The sequence below is a fragment of the Dasypus novemcinctus genome, chromosome 17 (genome assembly GCF_030445035.2).
Source record: "Dasypus novemcinctus isolate mDasNov1 chromosome 17, mDasNov1.1.hap2, whole genome shotgun sequence".
NCBI classification, from domain to species: domain Eukaryota; kingdom Metazoa; phylum Chordata; class Mammalia; order Cingulata; family Dasypodidae; genus Dasypus; species Dasypus novemcinctus.
In genome coordinates this window covers 24,790,401-24,816,330 of record NC_080689.1, presented here as the reverse complement: position 1 = coordinate 24,816,330, position 25,930 = coordinate 24,790,401, and the positions used below count along the sequence as shown (strand labels likewise).

Sequence of the window (25,930 nt, the reverse complement as noted above, 5' to 3'; positions counted from 1 at the left end):
GGGAGCGGCCACGCCCCAGTAGGAAGTACGTCACCCGGCCAAGCGGAAGTAAGCCGGAGCTCTCCCCGTGTGTTTTGCGAGACATGGCGGCAGCCAAGAGTCCTTTGGAATTCCATGCCAAGCGGCCTTGGCGCCCGAAAGAGGTGGTAGAAGATCCGGACGAGGACGACAAGGACGATCGCTCCGAAGCCGAGAATGGGTTCTCCTTGGAGGAAGTGTTACGTCTCGGAGGAACCAAGGTAACAGCCGCGGGCCCCGGGACCCTCGGGGAAGTGGGATGGATGCCAGAAGCCCGCGGTGGTTCCGAGTGTGGCGGAACTAATAGTTCGAGCCACCCCGCGGTGCGTAGAGACGGTGCCCCTGACCCAGATCCAGCCTCGTAATGTGCGCTATACGCTTCCCGCACTTGTTTCCCCCTGCTTTTTGCAGAAGAAAAGTCGTTGCAACTTGGACGTTTTTATGCGGCAACCTTTCTTAAGATGGCGTTTCTTGGGATTTCACCTTATTTTTTTGGCGTGGTGTAACCGTCATTCCACCAAGTCGGAGGGAAATTTTTTTGGTCCTGACCTCGTGACATCAGTGGTTTGAGCTCCAGCGGTGCTGGAATTATAATTTTTCCACATGTACACGCACATGCGCGCTGTGTGCTTTTGAAACTCTTGGAAATTACATCCTAATTAGAGGATAGAAACTGTAAACAAACTTTTATATATATATATAGTATTTTAGACATTCTGTAGAGAAAAATAAAACAGGGAGGTAAGAAGTATAAGAGGTTACCTTATTAACGGGGTGATCGGGAAAAGTATACCTTCGAGAAGATAAAAATTGAGCAAAAAGCAGGACGAGAGGAAGGAGTGAGCCGTAGACATTCCAGTCAGCTGGAAGAGCAGATAAAAAGTCTGAAACAAAAATGTTCCTGACTTATTCTGTGGACAGCAAAAACGCCAGTGTGGCCGAGGCAGAGTGAGGTAAGGGAAAGGGTAGTAAGAACTGAGGTCAGAGAGGTAAGAGGGTGGTCTGTTGCTCTGAGTTTGATAAGAAGCCATTGGAAGATTGGACACATAAGTGACAGGGTTTGGCTTATCTTTTAAGAATACTCTTTTTTTCTTGAAACTGGACTTTTGGTAGGGGTGGTATATTAGGCAGCCAAAAGGGTGCTGATGCAAAATACCAGAAATTGGTTGGTTTTTATAAAGGGTATTTATCTGGGGTAGGAGCTAACAGATACTAGGCCATAAAGCTTAAGTTACTTCCCTCTCCAAAGTCTATTTTCAGGTGTTGGTGCAAGATGGCTGCCAACATCTTTGAGGGTTCAGGCTTCCTGGGATCCTCCCTTCCTGGGGCTTGCTTAGCCTTCCTCTGTGAACTTACTTCCTGGGGCTCCAGCTTAAGGCTTCAGCATGAAACTCCATCTTCAAAACTCCAGCATCAAAAACCCTTAACTCTGTCCTTTGCCATGCCTTTTATCTGTGAGTCCCAACCCACTAAAGGGTGGGGATTCCACCCCCTACTGGCACAAGAGGTTTACATGATTACTTAAGTAAACCTATGAATCCAATATAATCTAATATGCCCAGAGGAGAAGATCAAGGTACAGACATAGTCCAGTATTTCTTATTGGAATTCATCAGTAATATCAAACTGCTAGTGTCTACTTGTATTCTTATTAGGTGGCTCCGGGAACCAATCCTGGGACCTTCCAGAGTGGGAGAGAGGCAATCCATTCTCTGTGCCACCTCTGCTACATCTTATTGTCTCTCTTCTGTGTCTCCTGTTACATCATCTTGCTGCACCAGCTTTCCACGTCCACTGGCACTCCTGCACAGGGTGGCATTCCCAAATGGGCCAGCACTCCATGTAGGCCAGCAGGCCCTGGGCATTGAACCCTGGACCTCCTATATGGTAAACAGGAGCCCAACTGCTTGAGCCACATCTGCTTCCCTGTATCTACTGTTTTAATCCTTTTTTTTTTTTTTTTTTTTTTTTGGTATTACTGTCTTAGAGATTCTTCAATATCATGCATAAAGGTTTGTGTCATTTGTTATATGACTGCCCAAATCATTGTTTCTGTTTTAATTTTATCTAACCAATCATTTCTTGTAATTATTTCAGTTGCTTTGCTATTTCAAATTATGCAGTAAATAACCTTAAATCTAAGTAAATGTATGTCTTTTCTCACATTTGTAATTGTATGCATAACCTAAATTGGTAGATATGGAACTGCTGGGTTAAAGGATATGTGCTTTGTAATTTTGATTGAAGTTAGCAAACTGCCGTCCATAGAGGTGGTATCTTTTCCGCCTACCCCCTCCCCAGCACCATATGTCATAAGTTTATCTTTGTTCATAGGATAGATAATAAAATGAATGTATCATTGTGACTTTAATTTGGATTTCTCTAAATGTCAGTGAGGTTGAGCATCTTTCCGTATTTTAAAGAACCATTTCTTTTTTCCTATGTAGTATCTGTCCATATCCTTTGCACAGTTTTCTATTGGGTTATTGGTCATTTTCTTACTGGTTTGTAGAAACGTTTATATTAAGTTATTAAACCCAATTACTCTGATATGAATTGAATTTTCTATATGTTTTGTATGAAAGAAAATTGTAAATTTACCATCCTTTCTGGGCCTTGAGTTTTATGTCAGATTTGGAAAGGTTTTCCCTACTCTTAAATTATTTTTTTTATTATTTTGTGCCTTGTCCTATTATGGTTTTATTTTTCAGATTTAAATCGTTGATCAGGGAAACGGACTTTGGCCCAGTGGTTAGGGCGTCCGTCTACCATATGGGAGGTCCGCGGTTCAAACCCCGGGCCTCCTTGACCCGTGTGGAGCTGGCCATGCGCAGTGCTGATGCGTGCAAGGATTGCTGTGCCACGTAAGGGTGTCCCCCGCGTGGGGGAGCCCCACGTGCAAGGAGTGCGCCCGTGAGGAAAAACCGCCCAGCGTGAAAAGAAAGAGCAGCCTGCCCAGGAATGGCGCCGCCCACACTTCCCGTGCCGCTGACGACAACAGAAGCGGACAAAGAAACAAGACGCAGCAAATAGACACCAAGAACAGACAACCAGGGGAAGGGGGGAAATTAAATAAATAAATAAATCTTTAAAAAAATAAATCGTTGATCAATCAAATATTTTCTTTGGTGTAGAGGTGGAACCCAGGCAATACCATGATAACCCAATTTAATTGAATTTGAACATACAGAATTCAATTTAACTTTTGAAGTTTTAACTAAACTGTCATTTTTGTTATAAATGTTTACCTTTCTTATGTTTTTATGCAGCAAGATTACCTTATGCTGGCTACTTTGGATGAGAATGAGGAAGTGGTGGATGGAGGCAAAAAAGGAGCAATAGATGACTTTCAACAAGGTGAATTAGAAGCATTTATTCAAAATCTTAGTTTGGCCAAGTATGCAAAAGCTTTCTTAATTGAAGAAGATGAACCAGCCAAAAAAGAAAATGTTAGCAAAGAAGTAGCAAAAGTATCTAAAGTCTGTAATAAAAAGCAAAATGCAGCAGAAAGTGAAAAGACATCAATCAATAAGATCAAAAATAAGAAAAGGCCAGAACAACTTTCTGACGAGAACAACAGGACCATACCAAAGAAAGAAAAGCAACAGGACATGTTTGAATTTTTTGAGAGACAAACATTGTTACTCAAACCTGGAGGCAAATGGTTTGATTTGGAGCCTAGCAATGAATATTCTTTGGAACCCCAGCCTCGGGATGTTGTGTCTAAATACAAAGCCTTGGCTCAGAGGTTGTATGACCATGAAATCAACTTATTCAAAAGTAAGTCAAATAATCAAAAGGGAGCCTCTTCTACCTGGATGAAGGCAATTGTGTCATCCGGGACACTGGGTGACAGGATGGCAGCCATGATTCTTCTTATTCAAGATGATGCTGTTCACACACTCCAGTTTGTAGAAACTCTTGTGAGCCTTGTTAAAAAAAAGGGTAGCAAACAGCAGTGCCTCATGGCTTTGGATACTTTCAAAGAGTTACTAATTACAGACCTTCTGCCAGATAGTCGAAAGCTACGAATTTTCAGCCAGCATCCTTTCACCAAACTGGAACAGTTGTCCAGTGGCAACAAGGACTCAAGAGATAGAAGATTGATATTATGGTATTTTGAACACCAGCTGAAACACTTAGTGGCTGAATTTGTGCAAGTCTTAGAAACTTTAAGCCATGATTCATTAGTGGCCACTAAAACCCGAGCCCTTATGGTGGCTCATGAGCTTCTTTGTAATAAACCTGAGGAAGAAAAGGCTCTTCTGGTGCAGGTGGTAAATAAACTGGGAGATCCTCAGAACAGAATAGCCACAAAAGCCTCCCATCTGTTAGAGACATTACTTTGTAAACATCCCAACATGAAAGGAGTTGTGTGTAGTGAAGTGGAAAGGCTACTCTTTCGCTCAAATATTAGCCCCAAAGCTCAGTATTATGCAATTTGCTTTTTAAATCAAATGGTCCTTTCCCATGAAGAAAGTGATTTGGCTAACAAGTTAATAACTCTTTATTTTTGTTTTTTTCGGACTTGTATCAAAAAAAAAGATATTGAGTCAAAAATGCTTAGTGCCCTTTTAACAGGAGTGAATAGGGCATACCCTTATGCCCAGACTGGTGATGACAAAGTGAGAGAGCAGCTTGACACACTGTTTAAAGTGTTGCATGTTGTGAATTTTAATACCAGTGTGCAAGCTCTAATGTTGCTTTTCCAAGTGATGAATTCTCAGCAGTCAATATCAGATCGGTATTATGCAGCATTATACAGGTAAGTACATACTGTTGTATTACGTGAATGTGAGAAATAACTTGATCTAGTATAGCACATGCAGTGCCTGTCTGTGGGATAGAGTTAGAAAACTACATTTTAGGCTGTCCTCAGCAACTTACTACTCACCAACTTTGAGTAAGCCTCTTAACTCTTTGTTTCTGTGTTGGGCACAAATTATGTGTTAAATGCTTTAAATGCGTTGCTTTTGAGAAGTAAAAATACAGGAAAATACAAAACAAAAAATCAGGCATCCATGTCCTACCACCCAATATTTCAAAATTAGCGTTTTGCTGTATTTGTTTTAACTCATTTGAGATATTAAAGAAATAGAACTGGAGATATAATTCACATTTCCTTTTCCCCATTAATCTTGATCCTTTATCTCCTCCCTCCTGTCCTCCACATAGCCAATCAGTAATTCAGTCAACAAATATTTTTTGAGTGCCTACTATATATAGGCACTTACATTCTAATTGAGGAGGACAATACAATAGAAAGTATGTCAAATAGGCATTATTGGGGATTGCAATTTGGGATTTTTTTAAACATTGGGATTAAGATTGTTTACACAATTTTGCACCTGTCTTGCAACTAATCCATGGGTTGGGGGTAGGGGATATTTTGAATACTGTGTGAACAGTTTGGAACTGTCCAAGTATATCAGCAAGCTATATTCAAGAGTATAATGTATTTCCTTCTAACCTTTCTTATTTTATATGCATCTATATAATGAGGAAACGTAATGTAGTAATTGGCAACTCAGATTTAAGCCATTTAAGACTTAAGAACTTGACTAGGTTTGCATCTCAGCCATTACTTGCTACATGACTTTGGGTAAATTCTCTTAATTCTCATTATAATTATTCCAATTTTACTGTGCCTGAATGTGTTTGTCTGTAAAATTAGCAGAAAAGCACCTATCTCAAAGGACTATTATGAAGTTAGGAAACTTGCCCAAGGTTACACAGTGAATAAATGACAGAAATGGGACTTTAATCCAATGTGCTAATGTATATCTTAACTCATATAATCTTTAGCATATAGACAAGCACAGTTGCACAACTCTATGTTTATCATTTTTTTACCTAGTAACTACTTAATGTGGGTTTTTTTGTTTTTTTTTAGTTTGGGAAGAGTTCTAAGGCTGAATGTGTAAAGGTTTTTGAGTCTGGGGATCTTTTTAACTTTTGGGGATCATAAGAACTTCTAATTTTTAGAAAATATTTAGACTCTTTTGTAATAAAACATTTTTTTAAATATCTGTTTTAACATCATAGTCTGTTTAATATAACAGTCTAAGGAGAAGTACCTTCCTAAGTTCTTTAAATTACTGTTTGTCTCTAAGAGCTTTCACAGATTTATTCAAAGGGTCTTGAAACCTGCTTAAAGTTTTTGTTTTCTCTTAGTTTTATTAAAACTCCTTTAAATTAAAAAAATGCCTTGTAACTACTTGTATTAGTCAGCCAAAAGGGTACTGATGCAAAATACCAGAAGCCTGTTGGCTGTTATAAAAGGTATTTATTTGGGGTAGGAACTTACAGATACCAGACCATAAAGCACAGGTTACTTCCCTTACCAAAGTCTTATTTCCCTGTGTTGGAGCAAGATGGCTGCCAACATCTGTTAGGGCTCTGGCTTCCTGGGTTCCTTTCTTCCCAGGGCGTTGCTTCATTCCAGGCCCAGGGTTCCTCTTTTCTGAGGACTGACTGGATTCTCTTTCCTCACAACCACTTCTGTGTGCTTACTTCCTGGGGCTCCAGATCAAGACTCCAGCATCAAAACTCCAACAGCAAAAACCTCAACTCTGTTTTTTATATGTGAGTCCCCACCCCTTGGTGGGTGGGGACTTAACACCCTACTGACAGTGGGCCAATCAAAGCCCTGATCATAATTTAATCAAGCCCAGGTACAGAACAGTTTACAAACATAATCCAATATCTGTTTTTGGAATTCATAACTATATCAAACTGCTACACTACTCAGTTAGTTACATTACCACATTTAGATTACTCAGAAATGACAATTTGAATTCTTAAGTCAGTGGGCTTAATAAGATTAACAAAAACTTTAGGAACATATACTTTGTCAAATGGTAGAGGTACTCATATCTAAATTCTTCTCATTTTTCTGGTGATAGGAAATGGGATATATGACTAAAAACAAGTTGCAAAATGGAGATTTTGAGAAAATTGAAATGTGAAGACAAAGTTGAATATCACAGATTGAATAATACAGAATATTTTAATATCACTAAGACGTACTAGGATTATGGAACTGACAAATCAGGAAAACTGGGTGTACAGAGGAGTATGAAAATGCTTCAAGAGTTAGAGTACTTTGGTTTCTAGTATTTTTGAAAGACTTAATGGAAGTATTTAAAAGGAAGTAATGCTTTATAAATTTCCTTTTACATAAAGGAAGTAATCTGAAGGATTGTTAATTCTGGGTGTCCTTTTATAGTGGATGTCTAAAGCAGTTGCGGCATCTCTGGGGTTCAGCAACTAGGATAGAGAAAGAACTTGAAAAGTATCCATGAGTTTAGCAACCTGCAGAAGAGAGACTGAGGAGAGGAGGACACATAACTGTATAGACTGATAAAGGCTGTGGATAAAGGAGGGATTATTTTAAACATGAGCTGTCAATAATTGGGTTGGGTTCCTAGAGAGAGAGTGAGCAAGCCACTTCACTGGAGGCATTGCCCAACCACCTAACGGGGGAAGTTTGTTTGTTCATGACACTGAGCCCAGTGTTAGGCACTGGGATTACAACAATGAATAACACAGGCACAGTTCCTGTTGCCTTGGACTTTGTGGGGAGGAGGCAAGGGAAACGGCTAGCAAAGTGTTAAACTATGAAGAAAACAAATATGGGACTGAGGTAGAGAATAATGGAGGAACCTATTTCAGATATTCTAGACTACAGAGGGTTAGGGAAGAGCATTCCAGGCAGAGAAAACAGCATGTATGGGAAGGATGCTATACAGTCAGTACATCTACTAAAGACTCTGGCATCATTCTACTTTAATGTTCTATAAGTCATTTATGGTCTTCTCTAGAACCATGTGGGAACTCTATCTGGTCACCCAGCTAGTAGGTAGTAATACAAGGACAAAAACCCAGATCTTCTAGTCCACTGCTCTGTTTCTACAAGTTTCTTTTTACATTTGGTTTGGATTAGTCTTTAATGTTGGGTTCTGTATCTGTATAAAAAAATATATATTGCTGTTAGGGCTATTTAGAGAACAGAGAGCCACTTAGAAAAGAAAAGAAACCAGAAACTCATTGCCTCTTGCTCCTTAATTGTTCTGGTGCCACCATTCTTTCTGTTTGGTCACTGACTTCCATTTTTCCTTTTAGGGCAGAAACGGTCTCTTCTAGGATAAAAAGGAAGGTTATCCTTGGAGAAGATGAAGTTTGTAGATTCTAATATGTGACTAATAGTTGTGGAGAAATATTATGAGTAAAGATTTGATCTTGTTCTGTTTTACAGAAAGATGTTGGATCCAGGCTTGATAACATGTTCCAAGCAAGCCATGTTTCTTAACCTTGTCTACAAGTCTCTGAAAGCTGACATCGTGTTGCGCCGGGTGAAGGCTTTCGTGAAGAGGTTACTTCAAGTTACTTGTGAACAGATGCCACCATTCATATGTGGAGCTTTATATCTTGTGTCTGAGATCATTAAAGCAAAGCCAGGTTTACGAAGTCAACTAGATGATCATCTGGTATATTTTACAACTGCTTTTTAAATCATGTGGGTTCTGAAATAAATTGGTACTTTTTTTTGGCTTCAGTGACAGTAACTAAGAGTATGAGTGCGAGAGTCTGGCAGACCTGGGTTATAGTCCCAGCTGCACAACTTATAGCAGTGCATGTTGCTAGACCCTTCTAGTGGTAATAAACTGCACCAGATATGCTGTGAGTTAGTTTTAGAAGATTTTAGTGCTGGTAGAGAGATCTCTTAAGCCTGTTTCTTCAGTTGTGAAATGGAAATAATACTAGCACCTGCTTCACAGGGTTATTGAGCATTTTACAGTTAAGTATTTTCAAAGCATCAGAAATTTATTTGAGAGCTGATTGTTTTCAAATGATAGAGCCCCCAAATCTCAGGGGTGTTTGGCTCAAAATTTAACTCTGTTACATTTAGAAATAAAGAGTATGTTCTAAATTTCACTGGTGGCCATCATTTTACTTTGATTGGAACTTTGTGGTGGTATCAGAATTCCAGTAAGCAAATCTTCTTCAAAACGCTGTGTCACTTGAGTACATATTTATTGCACCTTCCAGTTCCTTAACCCAATTTCATGAAACCACTCTTTTGTTAGGAGTCTGATGATGAAGAAAAGTTTATTGATGTAGGAGATGATGAAGACAAAGAAAAATTCACTGATGCAGACAAAGAAATGGAAACAGAGACAGTCAAAAAAGTTGAGACAGAAGAAACTGTGTTTGAAAATCATATGAAGACCAAAAAATTAGAGCCTGCTTCCTGGGTACACGTGAATAACTTGAAAGGTGAGTTTTTTTTAAACTTTAAATTACTCACTTGAATTTTTAAATCATTGTTTCCCCCTTGGATTTTAATAGAAATTAATATTCTACCCTTTTGGAAATCCTCAGCATTGCTTTCTTAAAAATGGGCGTTCTCCAGCATCTGAAACTTATTTTCTTGGCCATCTCACAGTTAGACAGTAGATGGACTTCTTGGCGGGACCAGGAAGCACTGTACCTTTACCCAAAATGTGTCTGCATTCTAGGAATAACCTCCCTAAGCTTTCACTCCTTCACATGTCATTGACTTTTTCATTGCATTAAGGGCAAGAAGTAGGGGTGGACAAGGATAATGTGACTGACACAGAGGGTGTGATAATGCTCTCTAACTCAAAGACATAGTAAATGGAGTCACATCTCATCCAGGGCTTAGGTCTGAAGTTGGGATACATGGCATAAGATATGTGGTCAGAAATACTCCTGAATGTTCCTTAAACCATCCATAAGGAACAGCATGCATGTTTTGTATTGACATCCTGATTTGTGTGTATAAGTGTATTTATACACTTTATACATCATGCAGTGTATAATAAAAGGTACATATATAAAATTTTTTACAAGGAGCTGTTATAACCATGTATATTCAGGACCTCTGAAATAAAGTTTTATTGAAATGAATCAATTATTTACAAAACTATAGTTAATACACATTTTCAAAGACTTTGGAAATTAAAGCAGATGCCTTCTTTGTATCTCTGAAGATTAAGTGAAAAAACCGTGGGCATGTTAGGTGCACAGTGAACCTCATTTTCTTCAGATATAAATGAAATAAGTTTATACCTTTGGAGCAATTTTAGTTTCTTGACCTTTACATGTAAAGGCCTCAGACATGGAACACATATGAAGACTTCCCATACAGTTTACACCAAAATTGGATTTATAAGTAGAAGTATTTGGTTATATATTGTGAATAGTATGGAGCTTTTTGGTTTTTTGTTTGACCATCATATTCACCCTATGTAGTAGTTTCTTAATGTTTTAGGATAAAAAACTTTCTGTGAGACAGAAATTTCAACTGTTTTTTGCCACTTGAATTTGCCATATACCAGAAAATGGATTAAATCTATAATGTTAATAGAGTATTAAAGCTAAAAGGAATTTTAGAATTATAGCCTCTTCATTTGAGGCTATAAAAATATATATTAGCCTTAACAATCAAGAAATGTGGTGCCAGACTATTTCTTTAAACTTGTCGTGGGACTCCTGGTCAAATTATTTAGTCTATCTAAATTTCACTTTGTCTGGTAAGGATCAAATATAAGTCTGTAAGCTGCCAGGAAAGTTTTTAAAAGAATCCCATAAGTTCCAGTAAAGACTAAACTGAGAATAAAGACAGACATTTGAAGCATTGTAAAGCTCCAAAAGACTTTCAAGTCTTTTCCATCTTCAGGTTATTTGCCATCTTAACACTTAAGATCTAATTAACCTCAGAAACAGACACCTTTTGTTGATATTTGAAAAGGGAAATTTTTGAAGAGAGGTTTTAGTAGTTGGAACAAACAAGCCACCTGATTTATTCAAGTACACATACTGACTTCAGTACCAAAATAAAGGCTAGAAGGGACTGAGAGTTTTTAATCTAGATGGGATGTCCAGTTCACTAATAATGTTGGAAATTATATTTATCCATGCCAGCATTAATGGTGGTGGTATTAGTGGCCTCGTGGGCTAGGAATAAAGCATGTGAAAAGTACCTTTTATTTTTTCAGGTGGCAAACAATTAAATACATATGACCCATTCAGTAGAAACCCTTTGTTCTGTGGAGCAGAAAATACAAGTCTTTGGGAACTCAAAAAGGTAAAATAATTTCAGATTTTTTGTTGTTTATTATTTTTGTTTGAGAAGTTGTGAGTTAAAAAAAAACAAAAATACAATCATGCATACCATACAGGATTGTAATACATTGGCCCTCTCAGATTGTTTTTTTTGTTTGTTTGTTTTGAAAGATTTCTCTTCCCCACCCCTCACCCCCCATTGTCTGTGCTCCGTGTCCACTTGCTGTGTGTTCCTCTTTGTCCACTTGCACCCTCAGCAGCACCAGGAAACTGAGTCTCTTTTTCGTTGCATCTTACTGCGTCAGCTCTCCATGAGTGTGGCACCACTCCTGGCTGCACTTTGTTTGTGTGGGGTGGCTCTCCTTGCAGGGCATACTCCTTGCGTGTGGCACAGCACTCCTTGCGCACGGCAGCTCTGCATGTGGGCCAACTCACCACACGGGTCAGGAGGCCCTGGAATTGAACCCGGGACCATCCCATATGGTAGGCAGACACTCTTATCAGTTGAGCCACATCTGCTTCCCCTCAGATTGCTTTTTAATTCATTTGTGCTGTGTATCTGCCCTCATGGGTTTTAACACCTTGAAGTTTTCATTTTTCCTATAAATGATAAACAATAGTTGTTAGTTATTTAGATATCTCCAGTTATCATAAAGAAGCAATTAGAAGTATGTTGCATGATTGATGCTTTGAAATCATCTGTATTTCTTCTGCCTCTGATAAATAAATGTCCACATTTGGGGAGGATACTATGCTAGATAGTCTTTTTGTAGAATATTTTAAATAATGTGCATGCAGAGTAAGGATACTTTTATGTAGCTGTGAGTTATGTTTTTTGTAATAGATGATCACATATAATGGCTCTTGTAAAATGGGTGAATTTTACTTTATGCAATAGAAAACCCTGAAAAAGTTTGTATTGATAGTTTTTTGCAAATAAAAGTGATTTTAAATGCATCAGAGGTACCTGTATTTTAAATAATCTTTTTATGATTTTGTAAAGTAAATTCATAGCAGTGATTCTCAAAGTGTGAGCATAGACGTCTTGGGGTCTGTGACACTTCAGTGAGGCTGCAAGGTCAAAACTGTCTTCATAGTAATACCAAGACATTATTTGCCTTTCTCATTGTGTTGACAGGATAACTGAAGATATAAAAGAAATGATGGGTAAAACTGCTGGTGCGTAGCATGAATCAAGGTAGTGCACCAAAAACTGCACTACTAGCCATTATATTTTCACCACCACATATTAGCAATTAGGGATAAAATCCATTATCACTTAAGAATAATGAGGCAGGGAATATTACTGATATTATCTCCACCTTAAAGTCTTTGTTGTCTTTTTAATATTTTGTGTGAATATATGGCATATAAAGCATTTCTGCTGCATACTTAAGTATGAAGTTTGTCTCAAGGAAAAGTGCTTGTGCACCTGCTGTTGTAAGCTCCACTAGCTGCTTGTTATCATGGAAGAATGACTGAGAAACAAACTGGTCATTCAGACTTGGGTATTCAGGAGACATTTTACAAAAATAAATGTAGGGAAGTGGACTTGGCCCAGTGGTTAGGGCGTCCATCTACCACATGGGAGGTCCGCGGTTCAAACCCCGGGCCTCCTAGACCCGTGTGGAGCTGGCCCACACGCAGTACTGATGTGCGCAAGGAGTGCCATGCCACGCAGGGGTGTCCCCGCACAGGGAAGCCCCATGTACAAGGAGTGCGCCCCATAAGGAGAGCCGCCCAGCACCAACGAAAGTGCATCCTGCCCAGGAATGGCGCCGCACACCCGGAGAGCTGACACACCAAGATGACACAACAAAAAGAAACACAGATTCCCGTGTCGCTGACAACAACAGAAGCGGACAGAGAACACACAGCAAATAGACACAGAACAGACAACTGGGGCGGGGGGAGGAAGGGGAGAGAAATAAATAAATAATTTTTTTTTAAATGTGCTTAAACTTTTGCTTCAAGCAAAACAGTTGACAATATTTGGTGCCAATTTAAATTCAAGCTTTCAGGCAAAAATTAGAATTTTGGAAAACTTGGATTCACCACCTTGAGCTTGATGGCTTCTCAATTCTTAAGAGACTTTTGGATAAAATCAGTGGTAATACTAATATTTTTGTCATGAATAATGAAATGCGTCAACATTTGGAAAAAAAGCTGCCTAACTTAGTTTGTCAGTATTTTCCAAAAGACCAGTGTATGATGCTTCAAAGTCATGCACGGATAAAAGATCCATTCAAATTAGAACGATCAAGTTTAAGTAACAAAAACCAAAAGTTGATCGATAGGGTTTCACATTCCATATTGCAACTAATTGTTTGGTTTTATGGTAATATTAAAGGATGTCCAAAATTGTCTGAAAGGCTGAAATATTCTTTCCAAGGAATTCATATATTTGTGAGGCTAGATTTTCTTCTGTACTTCAACCAAAATAACATGGAATACAGGAGCAGATATAAAAATCAAACCGTCTTTTAAGCCAAACGTTAAAGAGATACACAGTGGAGCGGATGTAGCTCAGTGGTTGAGCACATGCTTCACATGCATGAGGTCCTGAGTTCAATCCCTAGTACCTCCTAAAAAAAGAAAAAATGAAATGCAAAACTGCAAGGGGTCCTGAAACTGAAAGATTTGAATTTCATTGTTAAAATATATTTGAGGCGGCGGACTTGGCCCAGTGGTTAGGGCGTCCGTCTACCACATGGGAGGTCCGTGGTTCAAACCCCGGGCCTCCTTGACTCATGCAGAGCTGGCCCACGCACAGTGCTGATGCGTGCAAGGAGTGCTGTGCCACACAGGGGTGTCCCCACGTAGGGAAGCCCCACGCGCAAGGAGTGCGCCCCATAAGGAGAGCCACCCAGCGCAAAAGAAAGTGCAGGCTGCCCAGGAATGGCGCCACACACACAGAGAGCTAACACAACAAGATGACGCAACAAAAAGAAACATCCCCATGCCGCTGACAACAACAGAAGCGGGCAAAGAAGACGCAGCAAATAGACACAGAGAACAGACAACCGGGGTGAGGAGGGGAAGGAAAGATAAATAAATAAATAAATAAATCTTTTATATATATATATTTGCTTTGTAAGTTTCATTTCTTTGAGTTTTCAAGTAATCTACAATTATAGTAAGAGTTTACATTAGAAATACTGACATTCACATTTTTTGTTTTAGCTCTCTGAGCATTTTCATCCCTCTGTGGCCCTTTTTGCAAAGACTGTCCTTCAGGTGAGTCTAAAATACTCAGGAGACAAGAAATAAAAGTAATTTTAATTTTAGGTAATAATTGACCATACTCTCTTTTCTCCAGCATAAAATCATATATGCATTTTATTGCTCTTATAAAGGAGCAGTGATTGTTTAATCCAGAGCAGCAGGTAATTGTTCCCAATCTGAGATGAATGAAAACACAAGACATTAGAAAACCACATTTATTACATTATCTTTCCTCTTGAAGAAAGATTGCCTTTCTTTTTCCCATTTGTTATGTTTACCTGAGGGTTTGGTTCCTGGTTAATTGTTAGATGACCTACAATATTATTTGCCTAATCGTAAAGTAAATAATAAAATTTGTGTTTGTGTGTGTGTATATGTGTTTAATTTTTTCACGTAAAGAAGAATGTATATGAAAGGGATGCTTGAAAAGTCATTTATTGCATATTTGTAACTTCAGTGCAACTTAATAAAAGGTCTTTTTTCTAATCTGGATTCATATGTATGTGTGTGTGTGTCTGTGTGTGGTGTACTTTTAATTAAGTCTCTCCCCCTCTCCCCTTTTCTCAGGGAAATTATATTCAATATTCAGGAGATCCATTGCAGGATTTCACACTAATGAGATTCTTGGATCGATTTGTATACCGAAACCCAAAGCCACATAAAGGCAAAGGTGTGGTTTATTTAATGAATTGTTTGGTTTTTATTGTTGATATTTTATAAACATTGCAAACATATAAATAGGCATTTATAATACACCGTCTTAATTTTACATTTTTAGAAAACACAGACAGCATTGTGATGCAGCCAAAAAGGAATCATTTTATAAAGGACATTCGTAATCTTGCTGGTAAGTAGGAAGCTTGGACAGTTGAAACCGAAAATAGACATATAGGACAGTAATGCATAAATTTGTTATTATATTGGAATAAAACCTGAGCACCAGACACAGTATTCATCTCTTGTTCCCAAAAACATGTATGCATTTTCAGGTCTACTGTGTATCTGACTGGCCCTTTTTTTAAAAATTTTAATATAAAATATTTCAAAATGTATTCAAAGGAAATAAAATAGTATGATGAACCCTCCTGTACCCTTCACCAAACTTCAGCAATTATCAACATTTTACCATTTTTTTATCATCTATAGCTTCATCAGCAAACCCCCAAATATATATGATTATTACTATCTTACTATTCAGATCATCTTTTAGGCTGTCTAATATGAGCTGAACAGAACAAACCCCACAATATCGTCATTTGAAACTTAGTTGATGACTCTACTTTTATAGGCATTTGAATGTGTAGTATGCATCTATAGATCTAATTATCTGTTTTTCTAGTCAGTTTAGACATATCTTTGCATACCAGGTCAATCCTGACTTTTTTTGTTTGGCTAATAGGTTAAATTAGACCTTATAAATCATCTAATTTCCATTTGATTTCTTTCACAGATCTAGAGAAATAAAAGGACTTGCCCAAAGTTAATTGATTAAAATTAGAAGCCAAATCTCTTTTTGATTGAAATGAGTCAAATTTTTATTCTGAAGAGAGAAAATTAATAATCTTATAGTTCCTTATTCTTTTTACTCCATTTTCCTCAGCATGAAGTAAAATTGGATAATTCTGTTTATCTTTACTTCCTGTTTCCTCAGTGACAAGTCACTTTTCTGAGATTAAAATAGCGAGTTTAAAGTTATTTATTAAGGAAACTCTCTGAATTTTCATTTCTCTTGAAATTTGGATCCTGGATACAATTGGAAGACAATGAGCAAATCCTGTTGTGTCAGTGTGAACTGCACTGATGTCTCTGTACTACCTTTTTTTTTTTTAAGGTGGTACAGGGATTAAAGCTGGGACCTCGTACATGGGAAGCAGGCACTCAACCACTGGGCTATATTTTCTCCCCTGTACTGCCTTTTTTTTTAAAAAAAAAAAAGGTGTTTTATTGTGGTAATATATGTAACATTTTCCATTTGAACCACTTTCAGATATACAATTCAGTGGTATTAATTACAGTCACAGTGTTGTGCAACCATCCCCATTATGTACTGCCTTTTAATTGTACCCAACGAACAGTTTCAAGTGTTAGGGTGTTTTACACACACACAAGCTTTTCCAGGGAGTTGTCCTTTGCACAATAGAATCCCTTCTGTCCACCTTCTTTATTTTCTGAATCTTTAAAATTGCAAGTGTTGGGGAGAGGGCATAGCTCAATGGCTGAGCATCTGCTTCTCATACAAGATCTTGGGTTCAATCTCTGGTACCTCCTTAAAAAAAAAAGAAAAATTGCAAGTGTTCTTTATTTAATATTAAGCTTGAATAACATAAAAATGATTGTTTTAATAAACAATTTATTTTCCTAGTGAATAGTAAGGAGTTCCTTGCAAAAGAAGAAAGCCAAATACCAGTGGATGAAGTGTTTTTCCACAGGTAATGTATTTCATATAGTTTCATTTAGAGAACAGTTAAAATTTGTCAATTGCATAAAATACTTCATTAACATAAGCATATCTTGAAAAGATCAGAGTATCAGTTTTTGTGAAGGGAATTTATAAACCCGTCATTTTGCTAATCTTAAAATATCTAAGTGAAACTAAACCAAAGTGGGGGGTATTATTTTTAATAATCTGGAAAGTAAATTTTGTTTTATGAATCCCAACTTTGTGGAACTTAACAATCTTTAATTTCTTAGTAATACAGAAATTTTCTTAAGGCTTAAAAGGTGCATTAGTTCAATGTAGTGATAAACAATGCATGAGAAAATTATCTAGAACATGGTTCTTAGAGTGGAATTAGCAAAAATTAAGTGGGCTAATAGAGAAGTAAGCCCTAAACCTACCATTTCTACTTACGTCTTATAGAAGTAAAGTAAATTATCTTATTAGTTGATTGGTTATTTGGTTTGACTTTTAAAACATTTTGTGTAAAAAATTTTAAGGGCATGATGCAATCTGCGAAATGCTTCACTGTACCCTATTACCAGGATAGAGCTATTTGATAAAATAGTGTGCTTTGAGGTCATTTAGAAGCCCATTTTATAATGTGCTAATACTTACATCATTAGTGTGGAAGCTGAAGCAGCTGTTATGCCATTTTGACTAAGATCAGTTTGAGTATGTTTTGAGATGGGTTTTACCTTTCTGTTAATTTTTATTAGAGAAGTTGTATGTTTATTGAAAAGTCCTACATAAAATATATAAAAGAGAGTTCCCATTTACCACCCTATTATTAACACTTTGCATTAGTGTGGTATATTTGTTACTATTTATTAAAGAGCATTTTTATAATTTTACTATTAACCATAGTCCTTCGTTTACAATTGGGTTCACTGTTTGTGATGTACAGTCCTATGTTTGTTACTTTATTTCTATTCTAGTAACTAACATATTTAGAACCTAAAATGTCCCCTTTTTACCACATTCACATATATAATTCACTGCTGTTAAATAACATTTACAGTATTGTGCTACCACCACCATCCATTACCAGAACTTCATAATCAACGCAAATAAAACTGTGTCCAACTCAAGCATTCCCTCCCCTTCCCTACCCACAACTGGGCGGCCCTTGGTAACTTATACTCCAGATTCTGACTCTCTTGAGTTTTATTCTAGTTATTTTATATCAGTGAGGTCATACAATATATTTCCTTTTGTGCCTGGCTTATTTCATTCACCATGATCTCGTCAAGGTTCATCCATGGTGTCACATGTATCAGAACTGCATTCCTTTTTACATCTGAATAATATTCCACTGTGTCTTTATCCATTCATCAGTTAATGGACATCTGAGTTGCTTCCATCTTTTGGGAACTTTGAATAATGCTGTTATGAACATTGGTGTGCAAATATCTGTTTGAGTCCCTGCTTTCAATTCTTTGGGGTATATACCTAGCAGTGGGATTGCTGGATTACATGGTAATTTTATACTTAACTTTCTGAGGAATTGCTAAATTGTTTTCCAAAGCAGCTGCACCATTTTGCATTGAGTTGGGCAATTTAAATAGTTTCAATTACTTTGTTATTCAAAGCTATATTTCTTATAATAAAGTTTTGTCATTTATATTGTATTGAATATATTTAACGTTTACAGTTGTGGTTTGTATCATTGGTTATAGGTGCTTTGTTTATAGTAAAATGGGCTTTTAATAAAACTAATAGCATGCATTTTTAGGTATTATAAAAAAGTTGGTGTTAAAGAAAAACAAATACGGCATGCAGATGAAGAAAGTATAGAAGATGTGGATGATGAGGAATTTGAAAAGATGATTGGTAATTTTTTTGTTGATTCTTTAATGTTTTAAATAATTTACTATTTGTTTATAGTACTGTGTAGGATTATTGGTAGAAGTGACTTTAAAGAAATCATTTAGCTAAGAACACTTAGCAAATGGAGGGTTAAGAATTTTTTTTTGAGGTACCAGGGCCAGGTACCTGGGACCTCATATGTGGGAAGCTGGTACTCAACCACTTGAACTACATCAGCTCCCAAGAAATACTTTTATGCTATATGATCATCACCCACATTTGCTCCAGAAAAATATATGATTGTCCATGAGACATTTTATGTGAGAAAAAATTTTATTTTCATGAATATATTCGTTCTTAGGCCAAATCTGTTAAAAAGTAGAAACCATTTTTGTTTTGCTGTTTCTAATCTCCTTGTACTGCTGATGACAATAGGGTGTTGTTTCATCGTTTTAATTTTATAACCAACTGAACTAGAAAATTTTTAGTAGACTGAAACAGAAAAACCTGGGCAGTTCAAAAGGTCTACATTTGATTCCATTTTAGCTGCATATTGTATTAAACTTACTTAAAATGGGTACTTAAATAGTTTTAATAGAGTAAAAAGGACTGCAGTTGCTAAGTAGGTTATTTGATATTCACCCTCTATATATAAAAGGACTGTAGAAAGAAGCCAGACTAGGGAAACGGACTTTGGCCCAGTGGTTAGGGCGTCCGTCTACCATATGGGAGGTCCGCGGTTCAAACCCCGGGCCTCCTTGACCCGTGTGGAGCTGGCCATGCGCAGCGCTGATGCGCGCAAGGAGTGCCGTGCCACGCAAGGGTGTCCCCCGCGTGGGGGAGCCCCACGCGCAAGGAGTGCGCCCGTGAGGAAAGCCGCCCAGCGTGAAAAGAAAGAGCAGCCTGCCCAGGAATGGCGCCGCCCACACTTCCCGTGCCGCTGACGACAACAGAAGCGGACAAAGAAACAAGACGCAGCAAATAGACACCAAGAACAGACAACCAGGGGAGGGGGGGGAATTAAATAAATAAATAAATCTTTTAAAAAAAAAAAAGAAAGAAAGAAAGAAGCCAGACTCAACTGAAACCCATTTTAATTAAGGGATTTAGTTAATGTTGGTATATTCAGTTTTATATACATTAATAAAAACACAAGCAATTATCACATGTCATTTTGTTTTTTATTGTCATAAACAGAACAGTCAAGACTGTGTTATAATTATTGGTTCAGATATTAATCATGGTAGCCTTGTTTTGTTTGTTTTATTGTGGGTTTTTTTTTACCATATCTTACAAATTTGTATATTGTTCTCTGGCAGACACACTTGAAGATGATAATTGCTTCACCTCTGGAAAGGATGACCTTGATTTTGCTGGGTAAAATACTCTTCTTTAATTCTGTATTTACTATCACCGATTTCATTTTCCCATCATTTCCCAAATTGTTGTCCCTCAGAACACTAAACCAGAGGGCTCTATGATGTGTGGAGAGAAATGTATCCAAATAAGTTTGGGCAGTGGATACAGGAGTTTTATTTGGGACCTCTGTAATGCACACTAGCATATTAAATAGGCTGTAATTGAGCTGTCTGTGATTCTTTCTCCTCTAAAATCTGTTAACAGCCTGGTACCTTGATAGGCATACTTCAGGAAACACTGCCCTCTTTTAAGTTACTTTTTCTCCCCAGCAATGTGAAAAAGAAAACAAAAGGAGCTAAGGATACATCAGAAGATGAAGATACAGAGGGTAGTGATGATGATCTTGATAACTTGGATGATGATGAAGTTTCTTTAGGAAGTATGAATGAAGACTTTGCTGAAATTGATGAAGGAGGAACATTCATGGATATATTAGATGAAAGTGAACGCATTCCAGGTAAGCATTTTTAAAATATGGCAAGTTACAGAACAGAATCTAACTGTATCTTCCATTCTGCCTTAGGCTAGTGTTTTCTGTTAAAGAGTACTTTTATATGGCCCTAAAATAATATCAGCCAAAAAATTAAGATTTTTTTTTGAAAGCAGCTGAGTTGTGAATTTAGAACTTTCTATTTTAATCAGCAATTAGCCTGTCAGTGTACAATACATGTTGAATTGATATATTGTCCCTTTTTTAATGTTAGAGTAATAATAGTTTTTAAAAGTTAGGCAGGGGAAGTGGACTTGGCCCAGTGGTTAGAGTGTCCGTCTACCCCATGGGAGGTCCGCAAGTCAAATCCCCGGCCTCCTTGACCCATGTGGAGCTGGCCCGTGCACAGTGCTGATGTGCGCAAAGGAGTGCCGTGCCATTCAGGGGTGTCCCCCACGTAGGGGAGCCCCACACGCAAGGAGTGCACCCCATAAGGAGAGCCACCCAGTGCAAAATAAAGTGCAGCCTGCCCAGGAATGACACCGCACACACAGAGAGCTGACACAACAAGATGACGCAACAAAAAGAAACACAGATCCCTGTGCCGCTGACAACAACAGAAGTGGACAAAAAAGAACATGCAGCGAATGGACAAAGAGAACAGACAACTGGGGTAGGAGTGTGGGGGAGGGGAGAGAAATAAATCTTTAAAAAAAAAGTTAGTGTTCATTATAACCCTTAGAATAATAGATGAGGAAAGTGAACATTTTATTGTGTAAAGTTGCAAAGAGCACCCAAAATTGAGTCCTTGAACTGTTTTTTATCCTGTCATCTACCTACACACACATACACACCCTCATCCCTGCCCAACATTCTGCTACTTATTCTGGAACAAAGCAGTAGTTTCTTCTTATTTGCAAGAGTTTTATCTTACCTTATTAATGTATCTAGTAAATTTTGTACTTGCACAAAATATGGAACTATGCCACTTAATTACTTGGAGAGCTTTGATCTCCATCCTCAAAGCCTATGCTGGTGGAACTGTGAAACCCAGATCATGCAGTGGTAGAGTGTCCTACCACTGTACCAAATATTGTAGCACTGTGGAATGGGTATTTATTTATTCTTTTCAAGTTGTTCTTAACTTACTTAGTAAAAATTTTTTTGGTAACAGAATTTGATGATGAAATCAACTCCAAAGTCGGTACGAAAAGAAGCAAGAGAAAAGGTATAGGTGATATTGATTTTGCTGGGTCATTTCAAGGTAAGAAACTACATTTAATCTCTTTTAAACCTAAGCAGTGTTCATGTGAAAGGTATCATTCATTATCATTTTGGAAAATAAACATTTCTAAATTGGTTAGTATATATTTTCTTTTTAATAGTTTTATGTGTTTTTATTACGTGAAATTTAAATATACTTTCCTTAAAATTCCTTCATCTCACTTTTCATTCATGTTTGTCATTCAATTATATATAAATTCTAGATTTTTCCATAGACACCTTTCCTCTTCTCAGCCAACTCTTATTCTTCATTATTGACCTTTTATGAAAGCCCATATTCCTTTATTACAACTTTTTCTTTTTATGAGATCTGCTGTTTTGCTGCCACAGCAGAACAATTCTAATCTCAGTAAAATCTTACATAAGACAGATAGAAATTCTTTCAGCTAATTTATTTTCTGACTTTTAAAAGAATGTATCTTAAAACATAGCAGTTATTTAAAAAATAAAAGAAATGTAGAGTTATGCTTTTTGGGGTAACACATATAAAATGCTAATAAAAGAGACAAGTTCCAAATCTGGCGAAAAGGTTCATTTTTTTTAAAGCTTTTGATAAAAATATAAGAGGCACTGTAATAAATATTTCATGTCTATTTGGTGCCTTGCTCTTTTTGTTGTTTTTAATCATGCTTACCTTCAAATGCCTCTAGCTTCTGCTTACAGGTAAATATTGAGGAAGATTACAAATTGATGTGCAAAGTTATAATAATTTTCATATTGGTAATAGTCTGAGACTTTTATGCCTCCAAAATTTTTATCACCTCTTTCAAATACTGTCAGCAATATCATAAAGATATGCCCCCTAAATAGCTAAATTCTTTACCTGATGCATATGTAAATTAGGACATGTTATTTTCCAGATTATGCCTCCTATTGAGTGATCTAGGATCACATTTTTTATAACAATATATGCTCAGATAAAAGACAGAAGCATTCCTCAGAAAAGAAGTGTTACCTTATTTCATCTCACTGAACCTGTCATATTTCAAGATGTTCTTTTGGTGACTTTATTTGAATAACAACGTACTATTTCAGAAGTCATATGAGCCTGAAAGGACCTCAAAGCTCAGTCAGTAATAGTTTTGGATGCTGATTAATGGATGCATGACGAGATTAATTAAAAATAAAAATGAGACAAAGGAATTTCAAACATTCATTGACTGATAATTGAGATATTTACAAATATTGGCTGTACTGCAAACAAACCTTAAAGAAACTTTTAAAAAGCAGTATAATAAGTGCTTACTCATGAGGTCACATATATATTACCTAAAAGATGAATGAGTACCAGTCTTGTCAAATGGATATTTTAGCTGGAAATAAAATATTCAATAATAGTATCATACATATCACGTAAAAATGAAGATGAAATGCTCTAGAAACTATCAAGTGTCTCTGAGGGAGTGGATGTGGCTCAAGCAGTTGAGTACCTGCTTCCCACATGGGAGGTCCTGGGTTCAGTTCCTAGTCCCTCCAAAAAAAGCAAAGACAAACAACAAGCAAGCAAACAAAACCAACTCAGGGGAGCGGATGTGGCTCAGTGGTTGAGCATTGGCTGCCCACTTACAAGGTCCTGGGTTTAATCCCTGGTTCCACTACCTCAAAAAAAAAAAAAGTGGCACTGATACATCCACACAAATGTACAGTTGTTCACAGCAGCATTATTCATAATAGCCCTAAACAAGAAATAACCCAAAGCTATTAACTGATGACTGGACAAACAAAAGGTGGTATCATCTTTACAGTGGTTCAGCCATAAAAAAGGAATGAAATACTGCTACATGATACATGCCACATAAACATAACCTTCAGTTTTTTTCACTTATTTCAGAGAATACCACCTCAAACTACAGAGTTTACATTTTGCCTTAAATATTCCCAGCCCCATCCATGAAAAGTTTAATTTTAATCTTGCTTGATACTATGGTATTATACTTCAGGTAATCCTTGATCAGTGGCCAAATCTGAAGGGCAAGAAGAAACTTCGGTCATCTAACCAGTTTTATTAGGATATTAAATCTTAAAACAATATACTAACAAATAAGTTACATTTCTATCTTTAAATGCCAGCTATCTCATGAGGATAGAAGATAATTGTAATTGTGGGATTTAAGCCAGATACATATTTTTAACAAAACTATGTTGAAAGATTTGCATTTTTCCATAAGTCATTGAATTTACAACTGAATAATCTAAGGCTATAATTTTTTTAAGGACCAAGGCAGAAAAAGAAAAGAAATTTCAATGACTCCAGCCTCTTTGTATCTGCTGAAGAAGTAAGTTTAACCTACTACTTTAAGAAGTTAACTATACTACATGTTTTAAGTTTTCTAATGAATTTTTGTTTGTTTAAGTTTGGCCACCTGCTGGATGAAAATATTGGATCCAAGTTTGATAACATTGGCATGAATGCCATGGCTAACAAAGATAATGCAAGTAAGTACCCTGAATTTTTTATTGACGTTTCAAAATATTCTTGACTTAGAATTTCTGAAGATGTAAATATTTTTGGAGGGCCTTTTTATAGCACTTTACAACATGGAAGGAATGGTGTCATCTCTCAAGCTAGACAGCATGTAGAACTTATTTTTTTTTCTTTAGGAGGTACCAGGGATTGAACCCAGAGTCAAGCACTGAGTCACAGCAGCTTCCCAATGACAGCTGGCTTTCTCACCTTTTTGTTATGTTTTCAGGAGGCACCAGAGAGCAAATCTGGACCTCGTATATGGGAAGTAGAGGCTCAACCATTTGAGCTACATCTGCTCCCCAAGCATGTAGGACTTAAAAGCACTTAGACTATAGCTTTTTTTTTTTTTTTTTTAAAGAGAACTCTCCCCTTCCCTGCTGTTTTTGCTGTGTCTATTTGCTGTGTGATCTTCTGTATCTATTTCTCTTTTTGTCTTCTCGTCTTTCTCTGCTAGGATTCACCAGGATTTGATCCTGGGGACCTCTGATGTGGAGAGAGGTTCCCTGTCAATTGTGGCACTTTAGTTCCTGGTTTCTGCTGTGCTTCACTTTGACTCTCCCCTTTGTCTCTCTTTTATTGTGTCATCATCTTGCTGCAAGATTCACTTGCACAGACATTGGCTCACCGTGCTGGCACTGGTTCACCTTGCGGGCACTGTCTCATCACACAGGCACTCACGTGGGCACTCGGCTCACCATGCAGGCAGTTGGCTCACCACACAGGCACTTGCGTGGGCACTTGGCTTACCGTGTGGGGCATTCTCAGCTTACCACGTGGGCACTGGCTTACTGCATAGGCATACTTTCTCTTACTTTTCACTAGGAGACCCCCAGGGATTGAACCGGAGTCCTCCCATATGGTAGGCGGAGGCCTTCTCACTTAAGCCACACCCGCCTCCCATAGACTATAGCCTTTTTTTTTTTAAATCTTTTTTCTTTTTCATTTTATCTTTTTTTTTTAAAGACACATAGACCACACAACATGTTACATTAAAAAATATAAGAGGTTCCCATATACCCCACTCCCTATACCCCCCACTCCTACATCAACAGCTTTCATTAGTTTGTAGATTTTAGCCTTTTAACGTTAATTTGTTTTAGGGAGGCGAGCTATTTTTATAATACATCAGTTTACTAAGTAGCTTTATGTGCTTTATAGACATTTTAATTATTTATGGTATTGATAGTATTGATTTCTATTCTTTCCCCAGTAAGTTCATTCAAGGGGAAAAAATCTTTAGAGCATTTGTATCCATCATGGTCTTTACTTTGTAAAATATTAATCTTGGACAATAAATAATGATACGGAAGAAAACAAGCAAGCAGTGGATTTTCATAGTGGGTGGGAAATGAGCTGTAGCCCATGGCAGGCCCAGAGTTCCTGTCGTTCAGTAGGCTGTTCTTTGGGACTGCCGATTTGCTGCCTTGTGGTGAGTTCATCTTCTCTTCCCCTCCAAAGGTCTCAAACAGCTTAAGTGGGAAGCCGAACGTGATGACTGGCTACACAACAGAGATGTGAAAAGTATCATCAAGAGAAAGAACAATTTCAAAAAGAAGAGGCCGAAACCTACTCATAAAGCTAAAAAGCAAAAAAAATGAGTGTTTTTAAAATAAACTATAAAAACTCTACTTACTCCTAATTTTTGCTATTCAGCCATTTTTCTTGATCTTGCTGTCTGATTCCATACATTCCAGACTGTTCAATGGACTTGTAATAAACTACAAATAAAAAATAGCTGTCATTTATAAAA

At 37.3% G+C, this 25,930-nt stretch overlaps 2 protein-coding genes across 5 annotated transcripts in view; one reads left to right on the top strand and one right to left on the bottom strand.

Annotated features, from left to right (window-relative positions):
• The first annotated feature begins 3 nt into the window (after positions 1-3).
• CEBPZ (CCAAT enhancer binding protein zeta) lies at positions 4-25,930 on the top strand. Its single transcript, XM_004466027.3, has 16 exons — positions 4-239; positions 3,288-4,783; positions 8,276-8,507; positions 9,108-9,297; positions 11,043-11,131; positions 14,293-14,346; positions 14,902-15,004; positions 15,113-15,181; positions 16,697-16,763; positions 18,507-18,604; positions 19,900-19,957; positions 20,269-20,456; positions 21,604-21,693; positions 23,928-23,989; positions 24,068-24,149; positions 25,639-25,930. Exons 1-16 carry the CDS (start codon positions 84-86, stop codon positions 25,776-25,778), a joined length of 3,174 nt encoding a protein of 1,057 aa, XP_004466084.2. The 5' UTR covers positions 4-83; the 3' UTR covers positions 25,779-25,930.
• Positions 11,574-25,930, bottom strand: part of CEBPZOS (CEBPZ opposite strand) — a 29,077-nt gene continuing 14,720 nt past the window's right edge. For 2 of the 4 annotated variants that reach the window (XM_071208773.1, XM_071208774.1), the window contains exons 4-5: positions 25,814-25,898; positions 19,740-25,679 (exon numbers count right to left, since the gene is read on the bottom strand). In XM_071208773.1, the coding sequence (XP_071064874.1) occupies positions 25,816-25,898 (83 nt within the window). In that variant the 3' untranslated portion in view covers positions 19,740-25,679; positions 25,814-25,815. Of the gene's footprint in view, positions 11,710-19,739; positions 25,680-25,813; positions 25,899-25,930 lie in introns of those variants that run through there. The other 2 variants (XM_071208771.1, XM_071208772.1) reach the window with 2 other exon arrangements.

Coding starts and splice junctions, on each gene's coding strand:
- CEBPZ (XM_004466027.3), top strand. CDS start 84: ATGGCGGCAGCCAAGAGTCCTTTGGAATTCCATGCCAAGCGGCCTTGG. Junction 8,508..9,107: donor GTCAACTAGATGATCATCTG/GTATATTTTACA, acceptor CTCTTTTGTTAG/GAGTCTGATGATGAAGAAAA. Junction 9,298..11,042: donor ACACGTGAATAACTTGAAAG/GTGAGTTTTTTT, acceptor TTATTTTTTCAG/GTGGCAAACAATTAAATACA.